Source organism: Salvia hispanica, chromosome 3, assembly GCF_023119035.1.
Source record: "Salvia hispanica cultivar TCC Black 2014 chromosome 3, UniMelb_Shisp_WGS_1.0, whole genome shotgun sequence".
NCBI lineage: Eukaryota > Viridiplantae > Streptophyta > Magnoliopsida > Lamiales > Lamiaceae > Salvia > Salvia hispanica.
Genome location: NC_062967.1, coordinates 16,909,782 through 16,933,009, shown reverse-complemented (window position 1 = coordinate 16,933,009; position 23,228 = coordinate 16,909,782). Strand labels below are relative to the sequence as shown.

Here is a 23,228-nt window from a genome sequence, read left to right as displayed (position 1 = left end):
AAAATTTCTTGATGTTTATGTTTTATTTTGCATAAATCTCAAATATTAGTGTTTGATCATGTTTATGTTTGAGTTTAAGCATATATCTCAAATTTATCATAATTAAATATTTTACATTTTATAAATATAACTAATTTTCACCATTATTTATTGGATTGAACGCATGTTAATTTTATCGGTAGCAACCCGATTAGCCCGCTGGGCTAGCCCGAAACCCGAGCTTTTAGGGTTAGGGTTGAACTTTTATAACCCGAAAAAATCACCGCCGGGTTAGCCCGCACCCGATTGACCCGCAACCCGAATAGGGTTGGCCCGAAATCCCGGTGGGCCGGCCCGATTGACATCCCTAGTACAAACTCAAAACTCCTCTACACAGCCTCAACATAGGTTCAACATAGCTTCAATACAATATCAACACAGTGTAAAATTTCAAGATTTTAATGTCAACACAGTATCAACACAACATCAATCATTGACTACCGTTGAAATTATGTTGACATTTTTCTGTTGATGATTTTTTATAATCTGTTGACATTTTTCAATGGTCCAGATCATAGTTTTGAATTTATACAGTATTTAGAGTTTTCATTTGATAATATCTCTCGACCCTAGTAACTAATTTTTTTTTTATTAAAGGATGTGTATATTTTTGTGGGAGCAGTGAACTGAATTTTAGTTGCATTTGACTTTGGTAATGTACTTTATCGATTGTAAAAATTTTAGCTTTTAGGTGATAAATCACAGCTTCAATTAAATTTAAACACGAAACAACATTCAGAGACCTTCTAATTTGTTCAAATTATTTGCAACATTTAGGGTTTGACTTTAGTACTTGTAGATAGTCAAAATCATTATCCACCTAAATTCTCAAAAGCATAAAATTCGGAACTACAATTAAATTTAAAAGGGAGGACCTTTGTATTGTAGGGTAGGTAGCTTTAGGATTAATTATACGATAGTGTATAATGTTCAATTGATTCCCCAAATGATTGACCATATAAAAATGGTGGGCAATTCAAAGTCCAATGGCATACTTTTGTAAAAAGAAAATGAATAGTGGTAAATTTATACCATTATAATTTTAAAATTGGTCAAGTTATCATTATACTAGTAACGTAATCTATAAAGACCACTCAATACCAAATGTATATATGATGAATGAATTCATGATTTATATTTATAAAAAATAATATTTAAATTATAGGGTTGTGATCAATTGCGAACTCATCATTTAATTGCTAACTACAATTAATTTAAGGCCATATGATTTTAGAAAACATGTGGTATACAATTTGCCATGTGTAATTTTCATTTTTATTTATAAAATAAAAAAAGATAAAAAAAAACTCCAAATTAGGGTTTTGGATAAAAATGTCAATATAGTGTTTTGAAAATATCAACACAATGCTTTGAGAATGTCAACACAATGCTTTAAGAATGTTAACACATTGCTTATATTGACATTCTACATGTATTATATTGACATATTTTATATAGTATGTTGACATTTCTGCAGATGTACGAAAAAATTAAAAGTTTGAAATTTTTTTCAAATTTTGACGTTGGAACATATGCATGTAGGATATTGTTGGAATCCTTATGAAATTATCTTTAATTTGATATATGTTATATAAATTTAAAGTTTTGGGATTTCTTTTAAAAGTTAGTTATAACTAAATATGTAGTTAATTGACATTAATACCCCTATTGATATTTTTTGGAATTAATCCTATGACCTTATTGAAGTTTTTCGTTGATCGTATTGACAATTAGAGATTAATAATTGAAGCCCATTTGAATATCTAATGACTATTATTTAATTATAATTAGCAATTAAATTATAAATTAGCAATATAACAATCCCCTTATATTATATAAATCATCATCTTATTACTATGTAATAACATACTCCATATAAGACATTCGACGATAAAAGTGTGTAACATAAGATCCACAAATATAATTGGCAAAGATCATAGAAAAACTGATATTATAAAAAATCAATTTATTACTACTCCGCTCTTAAATGTATACTTTAGCATATGTATTTATGAAATTATAAAAAATTTACATTATAAATTACATTATACTCCCTCTACCTATGATTAAGTGGCATAAATTGACTTGACTGGATAAGAATTGTAATGAAAAGTGAGTAGAAAAAATTTAGCATAATATGAGTTCTATTTTTATATGGTAGTTTTATAATGAAATGTGAGTGTAATGAGTTAGTGAAATGTAAGAGCATCCACTATAATCGGCGAGCGACCGGCTATCCGATTCCCGGCGCTAGCCGGTCCGCTCGCCGAACCATTGCAACCGGCGAGCGCTGGCCGATGCGGTCGCCGATCCGCTCGCCGCCATTGTAGGCTGGCGATCGGTGAGCGATCGGCCAGCGCAAATATTTTTTTAATTAAATTTTCGAAACACTATATATACGCGATTTTCACGTCATTTTCCTATGCAGCCGGCGGTACCTCGACCTCCACCCGTTGTCCACCGCCGAGCAGTGATTGCTCGGGATCACGTAGCTGCACATCAGCGGCTATATGACGACTACTTCGCAGAGCAGCCATGGTTTAACGCCAACATGTTCAGGCGGCGTTTTAGTATGCACAGGGAGTTGTTTATGCGTACGTCGTTGACGCTTTGGAGCGGTCGATATAAGTGCTTCCGCTTTCAGGCACGATGCGGCAAGGGCGCACCCGGCCACACCCCCTATTCAAAAGTGCACCGCAAAGCTAATCAGTGCAGTTGGCCCACGGAGGCGCGGCAGTATGTGGGACGAGTACCTCCATAGGTGAGACGCTCCGCCCGAAGTGTCCGGGGCGCTTTCTCGTGGAGGGCGCGTTGAAATATTCAAGGATCGAGGATCTTCGAAGCCCTACCCCGACAGACCATCAGGATCTCGATGCGCATGCACGGGGAGAAGCATGGGTTCCCTGGAGATGTTAGGCAGATAGATTGTATGCATTGGGAGTGGAAGAACTGTCCCGCTGCCTGGAAGGGGTTCTACACCACCGGCTATAAGGGCAAGAATCCCACGATGATCCTCGAGGCCGTAGCTGATTATCGGCTGTGGATTTGGCACGCGTATTTTGGGGTAGCCGGGTCGAACGACCTCAACATCCTCAACTCGTCGCCCCTTTTCAACGAGCAAGCACCAGTGGCATCGGTCCGGCCATCAGTTTTGTCGCCAACGGCAACCGGCATGATATGGACTACTATTTGGCGGATGGGATATACCCTAGGTGGCCCGTCTTTGTGAAGACGATCAGATGCGCAAATGAGGACAGAAGGCCTACTTTGCGGAACGGCAGAGTCGGCGTGCAAGGACGTGGAGCGCGCATTTGGTGTGCTCCAGCCCCGATGGGCGGCAATTAGGGGTCCAACGCGTTGCAGTGGCATGTCGACCGCATTGCTTTCTATAATGTACGCCTGTATTATCATGCGCAACATGATAGTTGAAGATGAAGGTGTACAACTGACTAATTGGGCCAATGACGATGAAGCCGGTCCAAGCCACGGCGTGGCCACCCCCAACGTACGAAGGGTGGTACCTCACGATGAAACCGGCCGCCTCCAGGCACATGGCGACATGCGCCAAGTGGATGCGCATATACAACTCCAAAAGGATTTAATTGAAGAGTTGTGGGCGCGGAGGACTGCACGACGATAGTTTTTTTGGTTTTATGTATTTTTTTATTATGGTATTTTTTTAATTAATGTAATTTTTTTATTTTAATAAAATTAATGAATTTTTCCGTATATGTGTCGTATGTTTAATTCCGCATTTTGTGTTTAATTCCGTAAATTTAGTTGTTTTTTTAATAGTGCTGATGATGTGGCTAGCCTATTACTTGTCCCAGTTGCTTGTCCTGATGATGTGTCAGGAGGAATTTTAGTGTTGGATGATGTGGCAGGAGGAGAAATAGGCGAGCCTATGGCTGGCCTATTTACCATTGTGGATGCTCTAAAGAAGACAGTTAATTCTGAACTGACGACAAATGAAACTTGAGACACTTAATCGTCTGACGCATAAATTGATAAGATCGTAGAAAAATTGATATTAAAAAAATAAATAATATCATTATAATTTTGAAATCCATCAATTTATTACCATGTCATACCATAATAATAATCAACCATCAACAAGAACATGTACTCCATCCGCCCCTTCAGGAAAATGACTCATTTATTGGGCGGTACGAAATTTTATACAACTTTATTTTGAATGTTAAGTGAAAAAAATAAAGTAAAAAAAAGAGAGAATACATTAACTTTTTTTATTTTCAATAATGAGTTATTTTAATTGGAATAAATAAAAAAAAAAGTAATCTTCAATAAGACGAATGGAGTAGGTGATACCAGACCCTCAAATATAGTACATGTCGAATGCACAAATTAATGAATTATACTTGACGAAGGGAGTATGTGATACCTGACCCTCAAATATACTACTCCATCCGTCCTACAATAAGATTCATATTTTGCCATTTTGATTTGTCCCACAATAAGAGTCATATTTAATTTTGACCATAAATGATAAGTGATCTCATATTTCACCAACTTATTCCACTTGCATTTTGTGTAATGTAAATTAATGATTTTTATAGTTGATGATTAGAGCCCAAACCCAACACGTGGCGAGTAATGATTTTTATAATTGATGATTGGAGCCCAAACCCAACACGTGACACTCGCCACTTGGCTCTCTATCATCATTATATGTCTATATCTAATGTATTAATGTGTATTACTCCCTTCGTCCCCCATTAAGAGTCACATTTTTCCATTTCAGTCCGTCCCTAATTAAGAGTCACACTTTATTTTTACCATAAATAGCAAGTAGGTCCCACATTCCACTAACTCAATCCACTCACATTTTATTATAAAACCAATTTAAAAAAATGGGTCCCACATTCCACTAACTTTTTCAACCAACTTTTCTTTACATTTCTTAAAACCCGTGTCCGGTCAAAGAGTGACTCCTAATAGGGGACGGAGGGAGTATTATAGAAAAAGAGATAAATTAATAATAAAGTAATAGTATAACTAATTATGAACTAAAATATTATGTATATACAATCATGTAAATCTTGCTAAAAAAGTATTTGAGGGAGAGAGCTTTTAGGAAATATATCACCATTCGTCAACTACATGAGAGATCTTATTCACATAACCAAATTTTCTTCTTTTTTCTTGCAATACCACCCATTACCCCACAACCCCGAAAAGGAAAAAAAAGATTGAAGAATGCCAAAAGTAGTCTCCCTCCAATTCGCATTTTGTTCTTGGCTGAACTAACTTTTATTATTTTTTTCTAGAATTCCAAAAACAAACATCAAGAAAGGAAAAAAATAAAATCAAGAAAATTGGCCATTTCTTAAAAAATTGAGAGTGGTCATTGCTGATGATGAGATATTGAAAATTCCCATCATCAACAATGCCAAGCAAACTTCAAAGAGCAATTGGTGCAGTCAAGGACCAAACCAGCATTAACCTAGCCAAGGTTTCAAACACCACTTCCTCTTCCCTTGAAGTTGCTGTGCTCAAGGCCACCACCCACGATGACGACCCGGTCGATGAGAAGTTCGTCCGCGAGGTCCTCCTCCTCGTCTCCTCCAACAAGTTCCACGCCGCGGCCTGTGCACGTGCCATTGGCAAGCGCATAGGCCGCACGCGGAACTGGATGGTGGCGCTCAAGTCTTTGATGCTCGTACTCCGGATCTTTCAGGACGGCGACCCCTACTTCCCTCGGGAGGTCTTTCACGCCATGAAACGTGGCGCGAAGATCCTCAACCTCTCCTCGTTCCGAGACGAGTCGAGCTCGAGCAGCCCGTGGGACTTCACGTCCTTCGTCCGGACCTTCGCCCTCTACCTAGACGAGCGCCTCGAGTGCTTCCTCACGGGCAAGCTCCAACGGAGAAGGCACGTTAACGGGCCGGTCAAGGAGAGCCCGACCTACCAGCGGGTCACGACCCGTGGCAGGCGGAATAGCGAGCCGGTTTTAGATATGAAACCGGCTATGCTCCTCGACCGGATCACGTACTGGCAACGGCTGCTCGACCGGGCCATCGCCACCCGGCCAACGGGAGAGGCCCGGATCAACCGATTGGTCCAAACGTGCTTGTACGACGTCGTTCAAGAGAGCTTCGATCTATACAAAGACATCTCAGATGGCCTCTCTCTCATTCTTGATAACTTCTTCCATCTACAATTCCAAAACTGTGTCGGTGCCTTCCACGCTTGCGCTAAAGCTGCAAAGCAATTCAAAGAGCTAAATAATTTCTACACTTTATGCAAAAGCATAGGCGTTGGGCGTAGCTCTGAGTATCCATGCATTCAATCAATATCAGAGCACCTAATTGAGGCTTTGCAAGAATTCTTGAATGAACAATCCACTTCTCTATCATCCAATGCAAAGGCCATTCGAGAGAAAGAAACAGAGAGAGGCAATCAGGGGGAGAGATCGTTGTCCGAGGTGGGATCGCCGTGCACCTCGCTACAAGACCTAATCAACGCCACGGCGACGAAGACGTCCGCGTGCCCGGCCATCTCCATCGATCTCGAGGCCTACGCGGAGCCCCCACAGCGAGACGAGGCGTTCATGATGAGCGAGACGTCGTCGATCAGGTCCCTCCCCGTCTCCTACTCCATGGTCGACCTCATCTCGCAGTGGGACGGGTCGGACCTCGATGACCGAGATCAACAACTACAACAACGACATCACGGATTCCCACAATCGTCGCCCTCCGACAACTGGGAACTCGTGTTGACTGAGACACTAGCCTCGCCATCACCACTCTCATCACCCTCAATACTGCCATTGTCTGACAAAAAGCCAGCACAGGCTGCAGGGGAGGCGGACCCCTCTGCAGCCCCTGCTGGCAACTTGTCAGACAATTGGGAGCTTATTTTATTCGAGCCGGACCTACCGCCTCCGCCGCCGCGGCCATCTCAACCGTACCAACAAGTACAAAGCCACCCAATGCCACCAAATAACTACTACAATCCATTCTTAGATGATCCAATTGAAGAACCAAGCCTTCAACATACGGTTTCAATGCCTGCATTTCGTGCAATTCCTCAATTTCCAATGGAATTTCAAAATCAAAGTCCATTTTTAGGACATAATGAGGTGGAACAATTTTCGAGGAGCAATTCATTGGATCAACAATTTTTGGCAAGTGAGCAGCAACAGTGGTTGATGAACCAAAACAATTTCACAGGCAAGTATATCTAACTTGGATTATTAGTATAGTTGGTGGAGTGACGATCTCGTGACAGAGTTCGATTTTAAGGATGCCATCTAATTCTTACTTAGAATTTTACTTCAAAAAGCAGTTGAGAGGGAATTCTATGTATACTTGAGATTATTGTTTGCTTTCTTGATTTTGTTTTAATTGGTATTGTTGTATGTTTGCTTTTGACTTTGTATTATTCAAGAATAGGTTTTGGTGTAATATAAGGGTTTAATTATTAGGTAACCCCACCACTTGTGTTTTTGAATTCTCATTGAAATAAATGTATGTATGACATAAAAAGTTGCATCATGCCTTTAGTGCAATGATAGGTGGAGACTAATTGAGAATTTCCCTTCCAATTAATTAATATTCGATTCTAACATCTTAAATTTCTTCAACAATGATTCCTAATAAATTTCAACAATGTCAAAGCACATGTACCACGAGCAATGTTGCACGAGCGGTGTGATCAAATCTGCCCAACCGAGCAACAAAGTGGGTGGGAGCGAGAGCCTCAAACCGAGTAGCCGCAATCCTATTCAACAAAAGGCGCGAATAATATAGCGAAAGACGAAGGAGAAGACAAGCTCAACCAGTGCTGCGAAGGCAACAACACCATGAGAATCACACAATGTTCAATCTTCACTTGAGGATGAAGCAAATAACGTGTGGTACAATACACTATTGAAAGCTTACAACAAAGATGAGAGCACCAAGATCCTCTCAACAATTGGAGATACAAATTTGAAATTTATGAATACAAATTATGTACTATATTTTTCACCTATGAGATTTTAGAAATATAATTATGTATTTTAAAAAGTCTTGGCCTTGTTCTCAGAATATTCCAAAGTCATTCATTTCCATAAATTCATATTCTTACACTCAAAATCGAAATAAAATTCCTAGTTGTAGCATATTCGAATATAGTAAGTAAATAGCACATGAAAAAAATAATTGATCACATCATTATTGTAAACTCCACGAAGAATATATCCATTCCACGCTGTGGATTTGCAAGTGGCGGGAAGATTATGAAATACCGAAACTACCCTTATCCGGTTCATAACGTCAACCCGTTTCTCTCTCTCTCATCAGACCAGACAAAACTTCTCCTCTCTCTCACGCAGTAAACGTGTCCCCCTCTCTAGGCCAACACCGCTATGCCTCTCTATCCCCTCACCAAAAACCTTTGCTCCAACTCCAAAAATCCGAAATTCGAATTAAATCCGCTGCAATCTCTCTCTCCTTCGCATTAATTGCGAATTTTCCTCACTAATTCTCGGCATTTTCTGTCTCATTTTCATTTACGAGCGCGTGGCACCAGCAGTTGTTGTTCTTATCCATTGATTGCGCCATCAAAGCGCCGATCGCAGCCTTTGGCTACTGATTTATATTTATTTTTAACTTTTTCTGTTTAATGAAGTTCTGTTGTAGTGCCGCCTGCCGTTTCGATTGTGCTCCGGAGCAATTGTTATGGAATTCGCGTGATCAGCTCACACTTGCATTGTCTGCCTCAGGTTTTGATTCCTTTGATTTGTTGTGCTGAGCTGCTTTTTTTTTTGGATAGTGTGTTGGGATTGGGATCGAGCGTGTTTGAGAATTTTTGTTGCTTTGATGGAACAGTTGTGTTTTTGAGAAAGAACGGAGATTCAGATGGCGAATGGAGACAATGGCCGCTGCGTGTTTCCGTTGACAGGCTTACAAATTGGGTAATTTTTTCAATTTTTATTCTGTTTTGTTTAGAAGCTATGGAATATTTGAAAATATTGAAGTCGTGAAAATACATGTGGCGTGATCTTGTTTGTAAGGCTATTTTGACGTTTTTATCTGTTTCTTGTCGTCTTTGCATGTGTTGGATGATTTTTGCTGATTTTATGTTTGCTGAGTTTTGATTGAATTGAATTCTCTTTCAGAGTTATTTGTTTCATTAGTATAATTATCAGCTGATAGTATGTTTGCTGAGCTTTTTGCTAATTGAATTCTCTTTCTTAAAGTAGTTCCATCAATTAAGTGGAGTATTAGTAAAGTGTACGTTTGCTGAAATTTTATTGAATCAGGTTCTCTCTCTAAAAGTAGTTCCATCAGTACCTGATTGTGTGTTTTCTGAATTTTTGATTGGATTGAATTTTCTCTCTAAAATTTGTGGTGGGGATGGGGATTTGATGATGGACATGAAAGTAGTTCTATAAAATGAAGAAATTGATATATTCTGGTAATTTTGAGCAGGGATTTGCAGTCCTATCTTTCACATCTGAGCCTATTTATGGTCTCTGACAGTGGGAAGTTCTACATCTTGGTGGACAACCGGCCTTGGTTGAAGGATCTTGTGTCACGGCCCACGCATTTGTGGCAGCTGATGGTCACTAAGGTTGCTGAAACTTCTCTGGTTAATCACATTTTTGTAGCTATGACTTGTGGCCATTGGTTCGGGTGATTTGAGTGATTCTTGTGATTGTGCTGCAGTCCAGGTTGTCCCCCTTTGCAAACACGAAGAGGAAGGAGGGTAGGAAGTTGATGAGACAACTTTCGGATTTAGAGACTTCTCCCTCACTAAACACAAGTAAATTGAAGAACTTCAAACAGTGGTTCTCATTGATTGATGCGGTGACCTTGTCCCGGAAGAGGGCTTTGTTACCTGTGAAGAAGCTTAAAAATTCTTTGATTGCGAACAGCAAGTTGCACAGAACCTTGTATGGATTTATTGTCTTTGAGGTTGTGTGGAGTGATGTACGTGGTATTAATTATTTGAACGAACTTCAGGTAGCTAATCTTAAATTTTTTGTTACAATTGACGCATGCAAATCTATTCAGTGACTCAAAGTATCCATTTCTTTTTGTTTCATGGTAAGACTGATACCTCGCTTGCAATTGAGGCTAAAGTCATGAGAAGGTGGGAATTCGATAGCTTAGCCCAAGCAGCAGACTTGATTCCTTCATGGTTCCCTGGGACCCCCAACGAAGGGAGCCTTTTGAAAGACCATTTGGATGCTACAATAGGTAGTGATGAATTTACCTCCTAACAGAGTTTTGCTCTACATTCTTAGTTATACTCTTGTCATCTCACTTGCTTCATGCATTTGCTTCATGCATTTGATCATTATGTGGATCTTCAACGAGCAAGAAAAAAAACATCACTGAGTCAGAGATACATGTACAACACCACTGCTCCAAGATGATGAACCTTAAACAAAAACAGCGAATGACTTATGTGTGTCTGTGTTTTCTTAGCTTTAGTTTTCTTTTATTTCTTTATTTGGGGGGGGGGTAGGGAGATGTTAATGTTCCTTGTACATATGCAGTCTGATTTTATATGTGAACATCTCCTGTCATACATCTAATTGATTATTCATTAATCTTGAAACTGGACTGCATCAAAGTTGCGAAAAATGATGGATGTTACTTTGAGCAATACTTGAACCTTAGTTGTCAGAATCCAACAATCCATTTTCCCCGTTTGAAATGTGTTCTATGAGAAAAACCTATGTTAGGTTTGCTGTCTATCATGTGGTTTTTCTGTTATCTACAATCACAGTGTCTCATCTTTATGTATGTTCCGTCACCCAATATATTCTCCAAATTGTTCCTAAAATCGGCCTTGCGACAGGGGAAGTTTTCCATGATGCACACGCAAGTTTCCCAAAGACTGACAAGAAGGTCGATATCGCAAGTGATGGCACGAGTGTTGAAGCTGAATCTCCATGCTCTTCGAGTAGTAGTTTCAGTGCGTATTCAGTACAGATACAAAACCTGACACAGAGACTGCACACGCCTCCTCCTGATGGTTCTCCTTACAAAAGGCGGAAACTTACGAGTCCTGTACACTTTGATCTCGGAACATCTTCTGAAGAAGCAGAGGCCGAAAATGCTGAGGTACAGTCTCAAACCCCAGATATGAGTGACTGTGAAGAAACACTCCAGCCTTCCATGTACCGTGATGTTCTCATTTTGTTCCGCTTCGATGATCGTGACCTTCCATTCAAATTAAGAGACATAATTATGTCTGATGTGCGGTTACTCACACTACTTGAAGCTGGGCTTCCATCGTGGGTTATTTTCCTTCAATCCTATCCAGTGTTCTGCCATCTTTACCGTCCATGGATGTGTCCCTTGGCCAGAGCTTGCTACGTGCTTATATCGGTCATCACTGTCCTCATTGGGTTTTACGACTTGTACAAAAATGTACCTCTCCTTAAGGCCACAGCATCTAGGTTGTTCGGACCCCTGTTCGATTGGATAGAATCATTGGAAATGATTTCAAGAATCAAGTATTTAGGAACCATGTTATTCCTTCATAATTCTCAAAAGGCAATTAAGTGGTTTCTTTCTGCAACAAGAACTATTCGCACATTTTTCACATTAGTTATAGAGCCAATGGCTGGGCCATTTGCTGAGTTCTTGGAATTCTTACTTCCTCTTTGGACTGTCTTTGCGGAAGTCGCCGAGAATCTCCTTTCAGTCACGTGGATGGTGGCTGGGTCTTGTTTCACAATGGTCGGAGACCTCATTGAGATGTTACTGATGCCATTATGGTATATCTTGTCTCTTGTATGGAATATTGGTGAGTATACATCTTTCTTTTTTGTTCTTTGGATTCCTAAGTTGTTTTTACGTAAATAATTTCGTTTGTATATTAATATTGTGTTTGATTGCAGCAATATCAGTTATATATCCCTTATTCTGGATCCTGTGGGAACTCCTTTATGCTCCAATTCGATTAGTCCTTGGATTTTGTAGTCTCGTCGGATCCTTATGTACACTCGTTTATGAAATGGTTGGAGATTTGTTGCTATTCGTCGGCAGCCTAGTTAGCTTTTCTAGAGATGTTGAATCAACAGTGAGCTCGTATGAGGTTTCAATCTGGCGCTCTTTGTGGAACGACCTTTTCTCTCAGGTAGTTTCATTGTACTATTCTACCCTTGCCACTTGAGTGTGCCTGTTTATTTTTTCTTCGCTCATTTACGGACTTTTTTCAGATTTTCCGTGCTCTCCGGAGTATCCTCAACGGTTTTGTGGCTTTCTTCACCGCATGCAACAGACACCGGCTAAGGTATTTTTCCCACACTTACCGTGTTATCTCAGTATGAAAAATAGCATCTCTCATGTGGAACTTAGTTTAATTGGGGTAAATGGTCGTCAATGTACATTAATGACAGAATTCATAAAAGCGCTGTTCTCATATTCAGTTGTGAATATCAGATTGATGACTGTAGTTTTGTTTAACGCATTGCGTTTCTACTGCAGCACATATAATCATATGAAGGAGTTATACCACAGATTGTCACGTAGACCCGGGAGAGCAGGTGCCCAAAAGGCCGAACAAGATCCACACGCTTCTGCAACAAGTATAAGTGTAAGTATATATCCAACAGCATCTCATAGATGATTAGGTTCAGTCGTAACACCCATCTGCACGAAACGTGGATGCATATTATTCTTCATTAGTTTCATTCACATAGTAGCTTGGATGTAATATAGAATCCGATTCGAGATAAAAAATAATTAGATGACATTTATGACTTCACTTGGTTAAAAATAATTACTTGTTACAGCCAGGAGTTAGGAAGAGTCCCATGACCAGGACCAGGTTGAGCCCAGGAACGGTTAGATGACATCGAAATGTGTCGTACATGACAGAATCTCAACGGGTATATGCCAACTTGTACATGTGAGAGCTTGTCCATAAGAATCTGTGTATCAGCTGTGAAATTAGTATACTAGATTTTCCTTTTGACATCTCTGCTAACGCTGTAAATATTTGTTGGTGTTGTCTGTAGAAATTTTGAAGGTAATTTACATGTTTTTATTCAATGAAAGGCTGAGGCAACACGATCTCAACATCTCTTATGATCATAGTGTATCAAGTAAATTAAAAACTATGCTTCTGGAAATTGACAGAACATGGTAAAATTCTGTGCCTAAAGAAAATAATTAAGAAATTTTCGATGTTGAACAATGGTGCAATATAGAATCCGATTCGAGATAATCAGAGTTACCGTTTGCTGTGTGAGGGCCAACACTTAGATCGCTCATATGCTGTAGATTTTGAACTTTCCTCGATATCCTCGACCTCTGCGGGTTCCAAACTTGTTCATGATTTCGCAATAGCCTGAGTTAGATGTAATATGTATACTATAGCATTCGAAATTTTGGTATTACTCCAAACACCATTGATCTCAAACTCACTGCACTAAGTAAACCATATATATTCTTCATCATTTTTTTAAAAGGCTAAATTTTTTGCCGAAACTGATTTCACAAAAATTGAAATACATTCCACATTAATTGAATTTTTTTGCTATAACTTTTGCTAATTTATCTAGATAAAAGCTTGTCAAGCAAACTTAATCACTAACCTGTACATGGACTCGATTTGCTCATCTGTTGTGAAGTTGGTTCGTCCGGGGTAGCCGGGGGATATTAACTTGCGCCTTCCCTTCATCTTTCTTGCCCTGAAAGTTAATAGAAGTGGATTCCTCTTATGCTGTAAGAGTTGGACACAGGGCCTGAAATGCTTTTAAATACTAACATTCATATGTGTCAGAACAAGAAGCATGTTGATAGAGAATCACTAAAATATATCGAATCGTAACATAAAAATCATAATTATCTTTTCCAATGACCGACGAAATTGTACTACAGGAGATGCTAATTTTGAAGAGATCACAATAAGTTGCATTGTCAATTTAAGTATTTAAAGATTGCAAACTAAACTGCTCTGTTGAAATTTAAAGTACAAGAAATGAAAATTTGAAAATACAGTCTACTATTTCAAGAGGTGAGTGCACATGTCTACAAATCAGATATGAAAATCATTTCTAACCATCCATACATATCTAATACTACTCCACTTATACATGATTAGATATATATTGGCTCCACAAAGCATTATAGAAACTTGTCAATTAATTCATCTTAAGTAATTTGAATTAATTCAACTTGTTATTTTAGACAATAAATCTGTGTTCCTCTCCTGTTTATTTCTTCTTCTAATATTCTTCTCTACTTTCCGAGCTCCTCAGAAACTTCACCTTCACAATTAACCAAACCAGAAATTTAATAATAAATGATAAAAGCCAGATACGAAATTGGAAATCCATAATAAATTAGTACGAAATAAAATCAATATGAGGAAAAATGATGCAGAGAGGAAACCTTATTGAGGAGGAAATTAATTTGGGGAAATGTTCCTTCTCTTCCGCCCCCGCAGCTGGATCTCCTCATTCCGCTTGTGATCTCAGATTTTACAATTTTACACTCATATCCGCCATGCTTAATTTTTGCAGGTTAACAGAAAAAATAGAAAAACAAAAAAGAGATTTTGACTGACGTACCACCTCCGCTCTATTTTAGAGTCACATTTGACTGTAGTTACGAGTTAAAGATCGAAAATTGAATTGATAAGTATGTGGATATATATTAGGGGATAGTCTTATTTTATTTTATAATAATATGTGAGTGAAATAACTATTTATAATAAAATTGAAATATGACTATTATTGTTACAATAAGGAGTAGTACAATTTTTTTGGTAGAATTAAAATTCGAATTTTGTGTTTATTTTAATCTTTGTATTTTATTTAACATACTACATCCGTCTTTGAGAAATGTATTAGAATTGAAAATAAAAATAGAATTAAGAATTAGTTTAGGATTTATTAGTTAGTTATTTTGTGCCTATATATAAGGCTTTCCATTGTATTTTGCATTAATATTTTACAAAATGTAGTCCATAAATGAATTTCCCTTTTTCTCTCCTGTCCCACATCGACTTGGTGTTCACCCCTTAAAAGGTCTCATAAGGGGGAGGGTTATCCACACTTATATAGATTAGATTGGATCATCACCAAGTCGATGTGGGAGAAGAGAGAAAAAGGGAAATTCATTTATGGACTACATTTTGTAAAGTGTTAATGCAAAATACAATGGAAAGCCTTATATATAGGCACAAAATAACAACTAATAAATCCTAAACTAATTCTTAATTCTATTTTTATTTTCAATTCTAATAGCCTCCCTCGAGATGGAAGCACAACAATTGCTACCATCTTGACAACAAGCATCAAATCACAAAACAACTACAAATCTATTCTAGCAACCCTTAGGAGAGAACATCTTGATCTTCACAGCGATAGGCACATTCAAAGGCCTTGATTGCTAATATAAGAGAGGAGTCAGTTGCTGCTGAAAAAGTTTGAATCAAGCTCCACCCCAAATTTCAGCAGCAACTCCATAGACTTGAGTTGTTATTTACTTCCATCACAAAGGAAACTTATCTCGCAGTTTGGAGTGGTAGGAACCTGCATTATCAGGTACTGTACCTCCAATTGAAACAAAATCCAAACAACATGCTAGAACAGAGACTATTTTCCAGATTTTGAACATCTGAGAAACCAAAAAAAAATGGAGAAGGAGATTTGTGGAGAAACCGAAAAGAGATTTCGAGAGATTTATAGAGATTCATGAGTGGAAGACCGATGTCCTTTCCGGCCCAGAATTTAGAGAATTTAACACGCCCCCTCACGTGTGGGCCGGAAAGGGCATCGGTCTTCCATCACGTGGGTAGGCAATGCAAGAGATAAGAGAGAACCATCATCGATGTGGCCCAAGTCGATGTGGGACAGAATTTAGAGAATTTAACCAAATGCAGTAGATACCTATGACACAACATGTCACACCCCAACCCTTATGACGTATGCACTTACTATAAATAAATTAAAAAATTTATAATAAATAATCCACACGTCAAGTAAATAAAACATATATATTATATCATTTCAAAAATCAACATTTATCAAGTATATATTTCAAAACATTCTAAACCGTAGTGGGACCCTCTCGCCACTCTATGTACTACACATTTATCTACATGCAAAAAATGATAAGGAGGAGAAGGTTGCCAAAACGCGTCAGCCGCCGACCCCGATAACATGTGCAATTCCTACGACTCATCTCAACCAAATACTTCACTCATATCTTATTCCTGAAAAATATTAGTGGTTTATATGAGCCACAACTCAGTGCGTATAAACCTTGCCTTTAATTTTACATCACAAAAGTCAAACACGTTCTTTCACCAAAATATATCACTAGAAGTAATAAATATCATAACAATTTAACATTCATATGCATATGCCTCTCCATTCTTTTTATCATTCTGTCACACATCAAGCTGGTATCTGCCCGAGATTTCCATTGTATACGACCCGTAGGTCCCTTATATTTATTTGACCTTTCCACGAAGGTCCCTCTTTGATTTGACCTTTCCACGAAGGCCCCTCTTTGCATATTTTGACATTTCCACGAAGGCCCCTCTTTGATTTGACCTTTCCACGAAGGTCCCTCTTTGCTCTTTGTATTGACCCGTAGGTCTATTATCATTGTATATGACCCATAGGTCTTTTGCCATTGTATATCAGATCCAGAGCAAGAGTGTCACATATCCTCTTTAATCTCATGATTCAAATGATTCCAATATGATACATCAAACATATCCATTGCACCAATTACATAACCATATATTCCATCAACTAATTCTAATACTATAGGTAAACATATATTTTGCACAAATCACATATCCATATCACATTTCACCATTAATATCAAATAACACATAACCATTTAGTCTTATATCATATAAATCAAATATTCACTCTAATTTAACACATAATAATCAATCACATAAAATATATAAAATTAAAAGTGTGATTTATACACATTATCAGATAAGTATTTTAACTGACCCCTTACTCCTCTTCCCGTTCAATCTTGATCCTTGGGATTCCAAGTTCTCGGTCCCTTTTTTTTTCTTTTTTTAAAATTACACTTCAAAGGCCTATATATGGTAAGTTATAGGCGGTTATGGAAATAGGATTCACACCTATTCATTTTTGCTTACTCAAAAATTCACACACGTATCAAACAAGATAAAAATTATAATTAATCTTATTAGATAAAATTCTAAGTAACTAGTATAATATAAAAATTGCACTTTAGTTTATTGGAACCACCCGCCTTCCGTATATATAAATAGACATATGTATGTGATTTAAATAAATATTATATGTATAGCTTAGTAATTACAAAAGCACTCCTAGTCTAACACGTACATGTACATAAACACCTAACACATAATTCACTTATTCTAATTTAAAACTCAATTACATATAATTATGTGATACATAATTGCTAATATCATGAAAGCATATTTCTAAGCACCATATTATATAGCAACCCACTCAATCTCTATAATTCTAATAAAAATGTATATCATGTAATTATAATAAAATATGTAATTATGCAATATGATATATGATTTGGGTCACATATATCACACAACATCCATATAATATATAACTTCTACACATGAATATTAGTTTGGTATGACTATTATATCAATAAGCCGATACACAATGTTAAACATGAAAATATAAGCATACTAATATGATATAATAAAAGATAATATCTTTTAATTTTGTCTATTAAAATTATCAAAGCAAAGATATAATTATATCAATATAAGTTTATCAACACAAGAAGATTGATAAATTTATATCTTTATATTTTAACATATAAAATTAAAATTAATTATTACTATTACTATAAATTAATTAGTATTTGATCACACTTATACTCATATAATATAACATTACTGGTCGATACCCCACCAAATGATACCATATTTTTAAGTATCACATACTATCCTACATTCATTCTCAACGTATAATAATGCGAAGCATTATTAATATAAAAAAGAATCATGTATTAATGGTATACATGTAAGAATTTTATCTATTTTACTCCCTCCGTCCCATATTAAGAGTAACACTTTGATCGGACACGAATTTTAAAAAATATAAATAAAGTTGGTTGAAAAAATTAGTGGAATATATGATTATTTTTTTATATTGATTTTATAATAAAATGTAAGTAAAATGAATTAGTGAAATATAAGATTTATTTACTATTTATAATAAAAATGAAGAATTAATTTTAATTAGAGATGGAACAAAATGAAAATTAACAGTACCTCTGATTCGGCGACAGAGTGAGTAACTTTTTACTACTATTTCATTTTGCACGCTGTATTCTATCTTACATGCACCACTTCCTTTTCACAAAAGCAGTACACCTTCCGATACGTGGGACCCATGGAATTCGGCGATCTGACGGCTAATACTCCATCTGAGAAAATCAAAGAGACATGGTTGATCAACGGCTGATATCATCCTGCTTCTAGCCCACGCTACTACTTTTACCCCCTTCAACGGCGACGATTTTTCGCATTTACAAGAAATACAAATTTAATAATATATTCTCTGTATTTCGCGCCCACTTCTAGTTTCCTAGTAGTCTAGTACCGTAAGCCGTAGTTACATAACCTATGATGCTCGAAATGACAGAAATGCCCCCAACTAATTGCATGCTTGAAAGATTAAATCAATCTTTGGTTCATGAATATTAGTACTACTATAAATAAATTTCATCGTTGCTGCTGCTGTCTGTCTCACTAGGTCTCTATTTGTGATTTTTATATGCAAATATGTTTACAAAATATTCAATTAGTAGTATTTGATATCAAGGATCAAATTTTATACAGACTAGTTACTCCATTTAGAAGATTTTTCTTTTTTCCTCTCAACTTGAATCTATTTGATGCTAATAGAATATAAAAATCACTTCCTTGCTATTTTTGACCGATAATAACCCCATTCATTCATTCATTCATTATATCATTCTCTTCAAAAGCGGTGTATTCCTTTCTAGTTTTGAGACAAATATTTAAAAACCTATAAAAAGATAGCTTTTGAATTTTATGTCCAAAATGGCGCAGGCATGATTATTGACACAAAATAATGATCCATTCCCACATCCAAAAAAATAGACAAGTTTTAGCATTTTGTCTCGTTCACCAAAATTAAACTAGTTTTAAAAATAGAAAGTTTTAAACCAATACTAACCCTACACATTATTCTAAAAGTGACCTCACAATCTACTAACACTACTTACACCACATGTTCACTTCCTCTCTCTTACTTTACCAATTGTGCATTAAAAACCATGACATTTACAACTTTGTCTATTTTTTTGTGGACAGCAGATAATAAGTCAAACAAAAGATATATCTACTATTTATTGTTTATAAAGACAATTTTGTATCCTACCATGTTCGACTGATGCCTTCTACTCCACACGTCGATAAAAAATAGTCTCATTTTGTCATTTTGGGATATCTATAAAAAATAGTCTCATTTCTAAATATGGAAAGTTCATCTCTCATATTTTACCCCTCGCTTTTAATTCTCCTTCTCACACTTAATTTACTCTTTCTTCATATATTTTTTTTATTTTACCTACTCTATCTCAATTATATTTACCAATTCCTCGTTAAAATTAGTATCATCCAAAAATTAGATTATCTTTTATGGATGCAGGAGTAAGTAAAAGAGGATTATATTGTTTACACTTTTATTTTCCACGATTCTTTAATTTAGCTGAATTAGAAATTAACATCACGGACACTATTATTAAACTTTTGAAGCTAAGGCTTTTTTACTAGATTTATAAAATAAAGAACTTAATTTATAAGAAAAATATTGGCATAATTATATTATACATGAACAAGAGAGGCAAGAAACAACAACAATTTCTATGGGCAAACATGTCTTTTCATTATGCCACGTGTACCTTTGTTCTTGTAATACAACAATAAACAAATATTATTGGTGAATTAAATTTAATACACGAGTGCAGGAAAATCTTAAGCAAGCAAGGATTCGTAATATTGGGACTTTTTTGAAGATCTGGATTCTGGAGCCTCAGTTCTAGAGAGAGAAATCGAATAATTTTAATTCTGCATTGAAAGTCGGCGTGGTTTCTGAATTTTGATCATAATCACAAGCGTGTCGAGGTTGTAATTCAAAATCAATATCAAAATCGAAATTCCAAACCACAAATTCTGCAAAGTGTGGGTACAGATCGATGCCGGGGAATCGGAAGTTTTCGAGAATTGATTCCACGTCCGACGGAGTTGTAGGTACGAATTTCGGTCAAAATCTCTGTTTTTGTTTCTATTTTATGCTTTATCAATGTTGATCTCTCGTATTGCTTGATGATTGGTGTTTTTTTGTTTTTTTTTGTAATTGAGATTGGTTGATTTGGTTAATAGAGCTTGAATTTTGATTATGAGTATCATCTTAGCTCAGCTCACGTTTGTGCGTTTTGGTTTTGATGCTTAGCTAGTTGATTTTGGCAGAGGCAATGAGACGGGTAAAGGTGGAAGAGAGTGATGGAAATGGTGATGAGCGGGGATCCTACCCGGATCGGCCGGGTGAACCCGATTGCATTTACTATTTGCGGACGGGGTCTTGTGGCTATGGGAGCAATTGTCGTTTTAATCATCCCTCTAGTGCAGGACAAGTATGAATCTACATGATAAATATCATGTTTTTTTGCATTATGTGCTTTTGTTATGATGCTTTCTGAATTGTTTCGTTTGTTGTTGGTGTTCTTGGCGATGGATGGATAGGTTTATGGTGTTAAAGCCGGCAGTGAGCTTCCCGAAAGGGCTGGACAGCCGGATTGTGGGGTAATTCTTCGGTTCGATTTCTTTTTCAAGCTAATCTTGCTATTGTCTCTGTGTATTTTTATTACTTAGTGGTCTATAACGATTGTTCCTTGAAGATGATTTCTTGTACTGCTTAGAGCAAATGAGGCATTCTCTACCGCACTACACATCAACACATCAACGTTGTTTTATCTTATTGAGATGTGTAGTAAATTTAGTTCAGGTGCATTTATTTGTCTTCACTTATGGTAATTGGCTTGTCGTAGGCGAGTAGTATTAAATTTTCAGGCTAAGCTTGATAAGGTATGTCAGTATGTAGGCTCGTTAATGAACTGTGCTTTTTGGTAAGTTTGCATTTCTTACTCGAGTCATATAACTAACTTGTTTTGCTGGCTATGTGTTGACCAAATGATCAAGCTTTCAGTGAGCTTGTGATATGTGAAGAGATATTCTGATAAATATGTTGTCTCTCAGCACTATCTAAAGACGGGCACCTGTAAGTATGGGTCGACCTGTAGATATCATCATCCCAAGGATAGAAAAGCTGATTTCTTGTTGAATATGTTGGGATTACCAATGCGTCAGGTGGTTATATCTTCTATAATCCGGTCGTTTCATTTAGGTTTGATCCCTCAAGGTTTGGTACACAGTCAAACCACGAGCATGGATTACTATAGACGTCGTTAAAGTGGTTGTATATTGTACAGGACGCAAAGCCTTGTCCTTTTTATATGCGCACAGGGTTATGTAAATATGGATATGCTTGCAAGTTCCATCATCCCCAACCTACATTAGCTGCTCCAAATGCGGTACCTGTAATGGGACCCGTTTATGGTTCGGGCGGCTCTGCAGTAGTTTCTTCATCTGGCGTATCATCTGCAACTTTTTCAGGAGCATCCTTGTCAAAGGCAACCTATTTTGCTAGCTCACTCCAAGTTCCACAAAGCTACATGCCCTTATTTCTACCTCAACCGCAAGGATGGAACACCTATATGGTATGCCATTTTCATTAAAACGATTTTAGCTCAATATATGGGGATTATCTTATTTTGCATTCCCTTCTCCGATTGCTAGGGAAACGCCAATCCACTGCCTGTCACTAGTGTCCTAACTGGTCCAGTACCAAATGGGCAGCAATCTGTCTCTTATCTTCCAGAAAGATCGGATCAGCCAGAATGCCGTTATTTCATGGAACACGGGAGTTGTAAATACGGATCCGAGTGCAAATATCACCATCCCAGAGAAAAACTCTCACCATTAGTTTCAACTTCTGTCATCCCACTCGGGCTTCCTCTAAGACCCGTAGGTCGCTCATGATACGTTACTAGGTTTCGTTGGTTCTGAATTGTGATGGTTCGACATCTGTTTAAATGCAGGGTCAGCCTGTGTGTTCGTATTATAGTCTCTACGGAATATGCAATTACGGCCCTGCCTGCAGATTCGACCACCCAGTTGACAGGCACAACTACGCATACAGCCTCCGTGTCCCTCCAACGGCCTTTGCTTACCCGGCCCCGGCCCCATATCAGAGAATAGCGTCCCAGTTGCCCGTAACCGACGTCTCGCCAGCCAAATCATCCAAGTTGAGTGACTGGATTAAGAAGGAAACAACTGCAAGCAACAAGCATCATCAAAACTCAAACACCAAGAGCCTTGGGGAGTCACTCGAGCAGTCAGATTCGAAGGCCTCGTCCGATGTTCTTCACGACGAGTCTGACTGACGCGCTGTGGCACAGCCGGCTGTAACCACTCTGTGGTGGTCTATTTTTGGCTGATTTTTTTTCTTGAACTCTCTTACCTTTTGAAAGGTATATTTCTGTGATACCTTTGTTTGAATACTTACTCCCGCGTTATATTTTTTTATGCCAATATTTATTGGTTTTTTCTCTTAAACTCTTTTTTGGTGAAAGAGCTTAAAAGAAAGAGTTGATCAAATGGTTAATGCTGTGCAAATTTATTGTTCTTTTATTATGTGCTAATTTAATTTTGATCTTGTTCCTTTTCTTAATTTGAATTGAGATGATTATGATCAATTCACGTCGAATTGGGATTAGCTATTTTTTGTACTTGGAAATATTCTTGAACCTTCACACGATTATGATCAACAGTGAATCTGTAATTGCATTTTTAGATTTTGTTGCTTTCCAAATTTTATTTTTCTAGTAACTGAAAAGTAATATTGATATACTTATAATTGGGTATAAATGGCAAAAAAAACACAACCATAGACTTTGGTCAAGTTCTAACTGACATTTTTCTAAAATTTCCCATAGTCTACTATTTGGGGGAAATTGTGTAAGGTTTTGCCGTTTTGACAAAGAAAAAAATTCATTCGAACAAAACATTCGGCTATTTTAACGATGTCATTAAATACATCTAGTCAATTATGTCTTTAATTTTTACATATGTGCGCA

The 23,228-nt window shown here is 37.2% G+C and overlaps 3 protein-coding genes and 1 long non-coding RNA gene across 8 annotated transcripts; 3 read left to right on the top strand and 1 right to left on the bottom strand.

Moving 5' to 3' along the window:
• Positions 1–5,332: 5,332 nt before the first annotated feature.
• On the top strand, positions 5,333–7,565 carry LOC125208947 (clathrin coat assembly protein AP180). Its single transcript, XM_048108481.1, has one exon. It carries the CDS (start codon positions 5,447–5,449, stop codon positions 7,244–7,246), a length of 1,800 nt encoding a protein of 599 aa, XP_047964438.1. The 5' UTR covers positions 5,333–5,446; the 3' UTR covers positions 7,247–7,565.
• Positions 7,566–8,356: 791 nt separating this feature from the next.
• On the top strand, positions 8,357–13,087 carry LOC125214808. Of its 3 annotated transcripts, none has more exons than XM_048115973.1 (10): positions 8,357–8,767; positions 8,874–8,959; positions 9,528–9,618; positions 9,714–10,010; positions 10,100–10,247; positions 10,855–11,808; positions 11,903–12,141; positions 12,224–12,297; positions 12,492–12,600; positions 12,800–13,087. In XM_048115973.1, exons 2-10 carry the CDS (start codon positions 8,904–8,906, stop codon positions 12,857–12,859), a joined length of 2,028 nt encoding a protein of 675 aa, XP_047971930.1. In that variant the 5' UTR covers positions 8,357–8,767; positions 8,874–8,903; the 3' UTR covers positions 12,860–13,087. The 3 variants fall into 3 exon arrangements, with proteins under 3 accessions (XP_047971930.1, XP_047971929.1, XP_047971931.1); XM_048115972.1 differs by having other exon boundaries at positions 9,477–9,618; XM_048115974.1 differs by lacking the exons at positions 8,357–8,767; positions 8,874–8,959 and having other exon boundaries at positions 9,518–9,618; positions 9,719–10,010.
• Positions 13,088–13,111: 24 nt separating this feature from the next.
• On the bottom strand, positions 13,112–14,605 carry LOC125214809. Its single transcript, XR_007175177.1, has 3 exons — positions 14,403–14,605; positions 13,604–13,699; positions 13,112–13,356 (listed from the first exon to the last, which is right to left on the bottom strand). It is a non-coding gene; the product is annotated as an uncharacterized LOC125214809 (long non-coding RNA).
• A 5,397-nt stretch (positions 14,606–20,002) lies between these two features.
• Positions 20,003–22,756, top strand: LOC125217030 (zinc finger CCCH domain-containing protein 66). 3 transcript variants are annotated; one of them, XM_048118851.1, is made up of 7 exons: positions 20,003–20,283; positions 20,503–20,666; positions 20,776–20,835; positions 21,289–21,399; positions 21,522–21,809; positions 21,889–22,116; positions 22,191–22,756. In XM_048118851.1, exons 1-7 carry the CDS (start codon positions 20,229–20,231, stop codon positions 22,533–22,535), a joined length of 1,251 nt encoding a protein of 416 aa, XP_047974808.1. In that variant the 5' UTR covers positions 20,003–20,228; the 3' UTR covers positions 22,536–22,756. The 3 variants fall into 3 exon arrangements, with proteins under 3 accessions (XP_047974808.1, XP_047974810.1, XP_047974809.1); XM_048118853.1 differs by having other exon boundaries at positions 20,490–20,666; XM_048118852.1 differs by having other exon boundaries at positions 20,486–20,666.
• The last annotated feature ends 472 nt before the right edge of the window (positions 22,757–23,228 follow it).